Source organism: Raphanus sativus, unplaced genomic scaffold (genome assembly GCF_000801105.2).
Source record: "Raphanus sativus cultivar WK10039 unplaced genomic scaffold, ASM80110v3 Scaffold0515, whole genome shotgun sequence".
Classification (NCBI taxonomy): domain Eukaryota; kingdom Viridiplantae; phylum Streptophyta; class Magnoliopsida; order Brassicales; family Brassicaceae; genus Raphanus; species Raphanus sativus.
This window is the reverse complement of record NW_026615833.1, coordinates 26867-36977: the sequence shown is the minus strand read 5'-3', so window position 1 is coordinate 36977 and position 10111 is coordinate 26867. Positions and strand designations below refer to the sequence as shown.

The 10111-nt window shown below is 35.6% G+C and overlaps 1 protein-coding gene, 2 long non-coding RNA genes and 2 other non-coding genes across 5 annotated transcripts; 4 read left to right on the top strand and 1 right to left on the bottom strand.

Moving 5' to 3' along the window:
* Positions 1–431: 431 nt before the first annotated feature.
* On the top strand, positions 432–1409 carry LOC108810920 (uncharacterized). Its single transcript, XM_018582990.2, has one exon. The coding sequence runs from the start codon at positions 432–434 to the stop codon at positions 1407–1409; it is 978 nt and encodes a 325-aa protein (XP_018438492.1).
* A 1055-nt stretch (positions 1410–2464) lies between these two features.
* LOC130502347 (small nucleolar RNA U3) lies at positions 2465–2681 on the top strand. Its single transcript, XR_008940228.1, has one exon. It is a non-coding gene; the product is annotated as a small nucleolar RNA U3 (small nucleolar RNA).
* A 705-nt stretch (positions 2682–3386) lies between these two features.
* LOC130502341 (uncharacterized) lies at positions 3387–5072 on the bottom strand. Its single transcript, XR_008940226.1, has 2 exons — positions 4676–5072; positions 3387–4535 (listed from the first exon to the last, which is right to left on the bottom strand). It is a non-coding gene; the product is annotated as an uncharacterized LOC130502341 (long non-coding RNA).
* LOC130502346 (small nucleolar RNA U3) lies at positions 5002–5219 on the top strand. The gene has a single exon (XR_008940227.1). It is a non-coding gene; the product is annotated as a small nucleolar RNA U3 (small nucleolar RNA).
* A 51-nt stretch (positions 5220–5270) lies between these two features.
* Positions 5271–6716, top strand: LOC108839310 (uncharacterized). The gene is made up of 2 exons (XR_001947669.2): positions 5271–5974; positions 6565–6716. It is a non-coding gene; the product is annotated as an uncharacterized LOC108839310 (long non-coding RNA).
* The last annotated feature ends 3395 nt before the right edge of the window (positions 6717–10111 follow it).

Below are 10111 nucleotides of genomic sequence, written 5' to 3'. Positions count from 1 at the left end.
TTTAATGAGTTTCAAAATACTAATGTGTCAACCAAAATCTAATAGTATATGTTTAAGACATATGTGTTAAATATGAAGTAGAATGAAATAGTGGGAAATTTTTTTAAAGAAAATACATCTTATTTTAATTTATCGACGTAAGGATAAATAAACGTATGCGAACGAAACAGTTATAGGAAATTATATAACAGACCGTAGCAATTAACTGGAAAAAAATCAGTTTCAAAAAAAAAAAAAAATTAACTGGAAAAAAAAGCTACTCCATCAACACTCCTTTCTTTGTATTCTTGTTCCCTTTTTTTTTCTTGTTCCCTTCGTCTCCAAGAAACAACTATTCTTCTTTCAGTTCTGTTCTGCATGCTTCTTGCGTCTCTTTTTCTCTAGATACCTTCGTCTCCATAGTTTTTTTTATTGATTGACTGAGTTTCACTATGGAGGAGATCCGGGTTGCCAAGTCTGCGTATACCAAAGACGATCACAGCAAAGCAAATGACGAGAAAACAATGTCAATTTATCTGCAAAGTATGAAAGATAGCGGAGATTCATGGCCTCAGTACTTCTTCGGAGACACAAACTTGTTCACCAAGAATCCAAGCGAGATATTGGAATCTGAGAACCCTTTCTTCGTCTTCGTTTACCCTATAACGGAATCCTGTGGTAGAACCGATGGATGCGACTCTGGTGGCTGGAGGATCATAGGTCGTGATAAACTGATCAAAGACGAAGAAACTGCGAAGATTCTAGGGTTCAAGAAGATCCTCAAGTTCTGCGGGGAAACGAAAGCGAGAGGTTACAAGAGAACTTGGGTGATGGAGCAGTTCAGGCTTCCGAGTAAATGGAACCCTAAGCAAGATCACGTGGTCTGCAAGATTCAGCTTTTGTTCCAAACCGAGATCAGTTACTTGCTCGCCAAGCATTTCTCCTACTCATCAGACCCGCTTCCTCCAACACAGTCGTTGCCAGCTTATGGAGTCTGTTTAGCCAATCCACAAGACGATGGTGCATATCATCTGCAGACGATATTTGATTCTGTTGGAAACAAATGGCCTAGCTACGTTACCAACGACGTGTTCTGCGTGCATCCATCGACCCTTGTGGATCATAAAGATATGAGGTTTTTAGAATCTGGACTCTGCATCTTCGCTAACCAGACAGAGGATTGTGGGTATACGGATGGGTGTGAAAGCGGTCGCTGGAGGATCATGGAAGAGGATGATGCGATCTACTCGATGAGCCATGAGGTTATGGGTTACAGGAGGGTTTTCAAGTTTTGCGAAGAGGATGAAGACAGATTTTTTGATATTGAGAATGGAGAAGAAGTGTTGCTAACTTGGATTATGGAAGAGTATAGACTTGTGGAAGAAGCAATGAAGGATAAAGTGTTGTGTGTTATCAAGCTTTGCAGGTAAATAGCATTGATGATCATGACTCATGAGAGCCTTTGTACATATTCCAAATTCCAATTCTATTCAGTGTCACATTTTGTCTCTTTAAATAGCTGCAGAACTGATCATGAGTCTCTGTTTTGTACATATAGTTTCTTTATTGATAATGATGATTCATGAGAGCGCTAGTTCCAGATTCCATTTGTATTCAGTGACTCACATTTCTCTTTAAATAAGAATTGATTATGATTCATGAGCATATGTGCGTTTTTTTATCCCTCTGTATTCTAACTATGATATAGTTTTTTTTAACACACAAGAACGCTAATGGCATATAGACAAGGATATTAGCAGCATTAGTAACTTGATATTGTCGAATCAAGTTAGCTTATTAGCTTATTCTAGATGGTCCAGTAGGTTCTTTTGACAAGAAGCAAAGTCTTGTGTCAGCATCTTGATGTTATCACACCATAGCACTTCCTTTTATTTCTATAGTATATCCATCAGAACAGTCTCGGTGTACCGTCTTCATAATAGGTTCCACAATTTTGCTCCATTCAAAGTCAGCAAAGTTACTCAACTTGCATCATCACAGAGATATGTCTTGTAAGGTTATTCTGTGGCAACAAAAGTTTCATGAAACTATCAGAATTAAGACACACCAGTAACAGCCTTGCCAAGTAACCGTGTTCAAGACGATGCTGTTCCAAGATGCTTACGAGGTGCAAGATGGTTGTATGAGTAACTCTGTTTTCTTTTTGGGTAAACGTATAGATTGCAGTTTATCTTAGAAAAGGAAGGCTACGCATATAGTTAGTAGAACCAGAGCAGAGCTTTATGCACCTCTTCTTTAGCTTTGAAGCCTTTGTTTCACAGTTTATTCACAGACATTGTGATAACTTTTTTTTTTTTTTTGAACAAGACATTGTGATAACTAAACGATGGCGTATCAGAGGCATTAGTGTGTTGAGCGTTGAAACGGCGGCGTATTGGGCGTTTGAAGTTATATATTTTCCCCACATCGGAAACACAGAGAAGTGCCGCTCTGTTTATATAGCGAAGAGAAGAAGGTAGAGGTCACGACCTTACTTGAACAGGATCTGTTCTATAGGCTCGTACCTCTGTATCCTTGATTTCTAAGGAGACAGGCCCCTCAACCTGGTTGATGAATCATGCCCGTGCGATTTGAGTGTGATTAACGGCTACGATTGTTTTCGGACTCTCTGCGCTGTAGAGGATCGCTATCCGGCTCGGTCTTGACCTTTCCGGAGTGGTCGCACGGTTGTCTGACAGGCTTCTTTTTTTTCAACAAAAAATCTCATGAGCGTTTGAGATTTTGTTTCCCCTCGCAACTTTTAGCCGTTCCAAATTCTAGGTGACATGGGTAATGGATAGGTATAAGCTGGCTAAGAGAAGGATCAAGAAGGTAAAGTGATTTGCAGGATTAGCCTTCTCATCCCATTACCACTAGAGCTTCATGTTCGATATTTCTAGGTGGAACTTTACTCTGGAGATTTGAAGATTCCAATTGTATTTCTCATCTAGATTTCTTACGCATATTCCAACCTCAGATTCTGTTTCTACTTCGTTTCTTTTCTCTTTTAAACTCTATAGAACTGGTGATGACTGATTAGTTTCTGTGTATAGTCTCTTAATCCTCTATGGGAAGCACATATTGTCACACATTTACGTTTTCTCTGAGAGAATCTCTGTTTTTCTTTTGTGTTTAATTTATCTTAGAAATTAATACATTGTTGGCTTGTTGCAATCAAAAAGATAGGCCGGCCTTATAGAAAAGGAAAGAAAATCATATAGAAACAGAGCATAGCTTTCTGCACCTTGGCTTAGAGCAGTTTAGTCCAAAGAGAGGTACTTTGGTCGATAAGAGGGTGCTCTGTTTCTGATAGTTTGATCGATAGCTATGAACATTAGAGTTTCAGTTGTATGATGAGTTTGAGAAGTGAAGTCTAACCTTTGGTGAACAAGAAATGAGAATATATATAAGTTGCCCCACATCGGAAAACCAACTTAATTTACTAAGCCAAACATAAGTATATAAAGGGGTTCCATATATTAATAATTACAAGTATTTTTTAATGAAGCGATACAAAAATCCTTTTGAAACAGCTATTGAGGAGGAGCAGGATGAATCTTCTCCAGACTCCCCTGTTTGTGACGGTGGAAGAAGCGGAAAAGATAGCGATGATGATGTTGGCCTTCTCCGTCAGGTGAAGAAACTTAAACCCTCCGGAAGTTAATGATCGTGAGAAGAAGGTAGTGAAGATGCCTGCATGCGGTTATATCGCAGTTCACAGAGGAACAAATGAGCAGATATGAATGTTTCAGGAGATCTACTCTTCACAAATCAAACATGAAGAAGCTATTAGAGAGTATCACAGGGATATGAACAACGACGACCCTAGGCTGTCCGTTGTTAGTGGGATAGCAAAAATGTTTGTTGGTGAGCTCGTGGAAACAGCTCGACTGATTATGGTGAAAAGGAAAGAATCAGGACACATCAGACCTTGCCATATCCGAGAGTCCTATCGTAGTCTCAAGCTCCAAGGGAAAGTGCCTCAAAAGACAGTTCCCCGCCTTTTCCGTTAAGTCAGGAGAGACAATCATTGTATCTTAAAAGCCAAACCCATAACATATGAATTTGTTTTGTTTACTGTTTTGCTTTGTAAATGTGCTGGTACTATTCAGATAAACAAGACAGATAGATCGGTTAGGGAACACATGCAAAACAGACAATAGATAAAAAGTCTTTGCTTCAAAGTCGTGAATGATTTTACGTGCATGTACTAAACCTGACTAAATAAGCCTCAATTCAATTCACAAACCGCACTGTCAAGTTTTGTCGCTTTTTGTGTGTTTCTATGTACAAATCAATGAATTATGATTCAGATTCACAGTTGTCTCCTAAATACCATTTACTGTAATGATCGAGACTCTCGATTCGAGAGACAAATGAAGTCATAAAGAACAAGCATGGTTGGTGGGAGGAGAATCATCACTTACTCCCAGAGGTTTCTACATGTTAGGAGTCTTTGGATATACTTCTGGTAGTCCCATTGTTTTGCTTTAATTCAAAACTTCGACCAATTAACATAAAAGTCTAATAGAAATCCCATCGAACATTTCACAATCCTAAAATTCCACATAAAATAAGAAAAAATTAATCAACATTTCACAATATCGTTTTTTCAAAAAAATAAAACATTTCACAATATCAACAAGTGCTTCACCAAATTCTCTGTTATTACATTCACAAAATTTGAAAACTTTACCTGAGTAAGAGATTGGATCTTCCGAACCCAGAATCTCGTAGAGCCACACTGAGATCTTACACTACAACCGAAGAAACTTCCAAGAAAACGCTAATCGAAAATAGTTAAAGCAAAATGAGATTCTGATTACGAAAATAAACCTTTGTTTCACAGTTTCTTCATCAGACATTATGATAACTAAACGACGGCGTATCAGAGGCATTATTAGTGTGTTGAGCTTTGAAACGGCGGCGTATTGGGCGTTTGAAGTTATATATTGTAACCCACATCGGAAACCCAAGGAGAAGTCGTATCGTTTATATAGCGAAGAGAAGAAGGAAGAGGTGACGACCTTACTTGAACAGGATCTGTTCTATAGGCTCGTACCTCTGTATCCTTGATTTCTAAGGAGACAGGCCCCTTAACCTGGTTGATGAATCATGGCCGTGCGATCTGAGTGTGATTAACGGTTACGATTGTCCATGGACTCTCCGGGCTGTAGAGGATCGCTATCCGGCTCGGTCTCGGACCTTTCCGGAGTGGTCGCACGGTTGTCTGACAGGCTTCCTTTTTTTTTTTTAACCCTTTTAACATCTTTGATTATGTAACGACCGTGACCCAACTTTTCTTTAAACCGGTTTTGGTTTAGTTCAAATCATAATTAATTATCTATTAAAACTAAACCGAGCTGTATTTTTACTTTTATTATTAATCGCGTATATTTGTTTCTAAACCTAATTATATATATTTGTGTATCTCCTCCTTCATCAAACGTGAGCAGCCACCATTATTTATTTACCTCTCTCTCCATAGCTTCTTCTCACGTTGTCATTCTGCCTCCTATCATTCTCCTCTTCTCCATGGCTTCATTCCTTCATGCTTTCTATGACCGTGTGTGAAGGAAGAGAAGATCTATTTATCATCTCCGTTCATCCCCAACGGATCACCACGACAAGTCATCACCGGAGAACCTTGCCGCCACCACCGGAGATCAGCCTGATCATTCATGGTGTCACGTACCAGACCGAGGAATGGAGAACGCAACCGGAGCCACTGCCGTCCTTAGCATTATCTCATGCGTAAGGTTTAAGTGTCCTTATTGGATTACTTGAGAAACAAGCAATCATTGTCAAAATTCCTAGATCTAATCAACTTCTTTTCTTTTGTATTTATTTTGTCGTTCCTGAGATGCTGATGTGAGATTCATGATACCATTATGTAATCATGCTCCATGTTGTCGTGGAGATGGCTCGTATCTCGGTTTGTGTTCTTTGGTTAAGCTTATACCAGTTTCGCTTCAACTCTAAACCGGTGGCTAAGGTGAGGGTCTATTCCTGAACTTCTCGTACACGGCTTAGAATTTCGGAAAAGTCTAATTTAATTTCTAATATGTTCCGTTTGCGTGAAATCGAGTCTGTCTTTGCTTGCTTAGTTTTAGGTTCTTTGATAAAATGGAATTAGGGTGTTATATGGTTCAACAATGCTTGGTCATATAATTGATTATATATAGATATATTTTATAGTGAGGTGATTAGGATGTTAGCCGACCACAGAGACGTAATTCTGTGTGCCGGCCGGGGACCAGTAGATTTGATGATTTGGTGTGGAGATGCTGCGGCACAGCTTAGTCGACCTGTTGTGCCAAGGCTTCGAGGTCGATAAATCGTCTACGGGCGTGTGTTACCGAACACTTTGTCGGCGGAGTTTTTGGCCTTTTATTGGGCAGCGGGAGTGCACCCCGCTAGGACCATTGTTTGTTTTATGGGTACTTTAGGTACCGTGTTTGACTCATGTTAGGGTTAAATTATATTTATTCGGAGTACTATGTCCGGGTCTATGGATTTCGGGATTAGCATCCCATACCTCACTGAGTGACTCCCCTGTTGCTCACCCCTCTTTTCCCATTGCAGGTGAACTTGTCGAGTAGTCGGATATCTGGACGAATGGTGTCTTGGGATTGTCGTATTTTATTTCGGTTTTCAGTTCGATTTATTTGATATATTTTTATAATTAAATTTAAAGTTGTATTTCTTTTGAATATATAATATTAAATGTTTTAATATTTGTTCGGCTTTGAATAACTCGGTTTAATTTGGTATTTTTTTGGTAAGTAACACGCTGGTCTCGAGAGAGGAGGAGACGGGTGTTACAGATTATGTTGGTTTTGTCTGTACATAAAGCTCGAGGTGATCTTCATTTGCTTTCTTATTAAACGCAAAAAAATAAAGCTGTGGTTGACTATAATGTTGTATTATTTTGTGGGTAAGAAATTGAACAGTGGTTGTACTTGTATTATAAAATGCGACTCTTACAATCTTTTGGCAGATAGATCTTTTGGACATTTTTGCAGTGCACTAAGCTCTATTTTAGTATAGCTCTATTTTAGTATTATTTTCGTTTTTGGATCCAGAGCTGTGAAGGTTTAATGTTGGAAGAGTCTAATGTTAGAAATTCCGAGCATATATATCTATATAGAGCTTCACTGTTTCCTGTTCGGTCTTGACCTTTCCGGAGTGGTTGCACGGTTGTCTGACAGGCTTCTCTTTTTTCCGCCTCCCACTTTTTCAGTTTTTTTCTTCTTTTTTTTCATTTCGAACCCATAACTTTGCTAAAACAAAACATCTCACCTTGCAACTTTTAGCCATTCACCGTTCCAAATTCTGCATGTGTCTTCTTCTCAAGCTGTGATGTTTCATATTTATCTTCAGTCTCATACCACATTCTCAATTCGAAATAGTGATTAGTTTTATTAAGTAGATGTCGAAATTTAAGGACTGCTTATGAATCATGGATGATTGTTACTACAGTTTTGAGATGTCTTTCCTTATGGAACCTCTCTACGATGATTTGTGTTGTGATGTGAAATCCTTGTCTAAGAGATGGTGCAATGAGGGCTAGTTAGTGACACTTTGCGTGTATTAGTTTGGACGTTTGGTGCTTAACTATGTTCTTGCAAATAATTGAGGTGTAGCTCTAAAGCTGAGACAAGAACATGTTTGTAGTATTAAGAGCTGTTTGGTTCGGACTGGCTCAGACCTTGACGTGCTGATTTGTTTGCAGATAAGGCTCTTATTGGCTTTCTTTCGGTTTCTTGTAGAAAGAGAGATTCAAGCTTTGATTGACCATAATGTTGTAATTTTGGACAAAGGCACAAAAGCTACAGTTTTGCCTATGCCATTGTGCTGTGTCATCACAACATACTTTTAATCATATCCTTCATCACGGAGCAATAAATTCAGAAACCAATAAGAGTGATATTTAGAAAAAAACAGCTTTATAGACTATATCAAGAATCAAGAGTCAAAATAAGCAAAAACAATGGAGAAACACACAGCAACTTGAACATCTGATCCTCCCTTTGTAACATCTGATCAATATAAAGACCGTATCACAGACGAATGATTACTGATGTACGATGAGAAAAAGCTGTTGCTTCAGAGTCAATGAATCAAGACAAACATTTGGTTGGGTAAGGTAATGTAGAGATGGATTAGTATTACATTTGATCACAAATATGCATCATGTGAATTGGTCTATTTATCTTGGCATCAAAAGTCTTCAAGTCCAGTCCCTAAGATTTCTTGAGAATTAACTGTGGAGGTTCTTCTTCTCTGCATTAATCTTCTTAGTTCTAAAGGTAGTATAAGCCAGCGCCAAGAGGCTGGGATATGATAGACGTAGATTCTTGCCTTGAAGATTCCTTTTTGTTAAGATGTACAGAAAAATATGTAGTAGTAATGGGGGATCAAATCTACTAAGACCATAGATTACATGTAGAAAATTCAGATATAAAAAAAAACTGTTTGTTTAATTTCCTGTTTCCAAACACTGTAAATAAAAGTAAGCAAAAGAGAAATGAGCACAAAGATGTATATAAAAGTAAGCAAAAGAGACACTAGTGTCTTACCCGATAAAAGACACATATGAATTATAATTATAAATATATTTTGTTTTCTAATACGGATATACATTAGTATTATTTAATATGACTAGTTAACTATTTTTATTTATCTTATATTTAAAAATTAATGTTTTATTAAAAACTGAAAATGTGGATAAAATTTGAAGCTAAATATTTTAGCAAAATTTACCAAAATAGAACAAAAATTCAGCATGTTTGTCCATTTGATATAAAACTATTTTGTTTATATTTATCCTTTTTACTTGTTTTTTTGTCATAAAAAAAGCTTGATAAAATATCCATTTACACAGACTGATATTTTTTGGTTAAAAAACTTGATAAATAATTTTTAAATTATGTTCGAGTAAAAGTAGATTTCATATCCTACGTAAAATGGATTAATAGAAACTGAATTCCAGATTAAACAAGTTCATCTATTTTTTTTAGAAGGAACAATATAATTTTAATTAAAATTCTAAACATGGGGAATGCGAAATCTACTAATTTTAAAGATAACTACTTTCTGGTGAATGCAATTTCTAGTTTTATTATGTATTCTAGAATTCTCGGAATGTGAAATCTAGACACTATTCAAATGGCTACATGAGGTAGAAATTGCATTCGAGATATCTTTCTTGATTTTATGCAGTGTAGAAAGTACCTTCTACGAATAAGAAAACCTATTTTTTGCGAAAATTAAGGAAGTTTCGGCTAAAAAATATTTATAATATTCTAACTTCCTAAAACATTTTATTTGGTCATAAAAATATTCTTAAAATATCTGTAATCTTTGTACTTGGCTAAAACGTTACAAACATATATTTTTTGATTCTTTATATATTTACAAACATATATATAAATATATAAATATTACTGTCCATGCTATACATGTGAATATTTTATTTTTAATTAAAATCATATATTTAAAATAACTAAACTTAAGTATATAAGTATCATAAACATATTAATATAAGTGTTACTTATTATAACTAATTAAAGTATAAAATTATTTATCAAATATGATTAAACATTTATTTTTAATAAAAGTTTAAGATAGTTAAATAATTTATAAAATAGTTAACATACACTAAAATTGTTGAATCTCTAGTAAAAAAATTTAGTCTATATATTTTGAAATATCTGTTTGTAAATTTAAATGTAAATTTTATATAAAAAGTATTAAACTTTTTGTGTGCTCTTTATGTTACTTAATTTTTATTAATATTTTTATTCCTTTTCATTAATGTATTTATTTACATAATTGTTTATATGAAATTTTTATATTAATATAAAATAAACGTTTAATATATTATTTTAATATATTCTAAAATATCGACTTAAAATTATATTTTATATATACTTTTCAATTAAATTTTTATTTTTAGTTTGTTTTAATATTTAAATACTTTTGAAATGTATTTATTTGATTAATAAAGGATTAATTCTGAGATTATAGAACATCTATCTATCTATCTATACTATTATTTGCGAAGTGATTTTTCGCAACGGAGCTCCCACGTTAAAAGTTAGACTGGTTAATATCGGTTCTACCCTTA

Excerpts from the sequence above, each read along its gene's own strand:
- LOC108810920 (XM_018582990.2), top strand. The coding sequence starts at position 432 with ATGGAGGAGATCCGGGTTGCCAAGTCTGCGTATACCAAAGACGATCAC.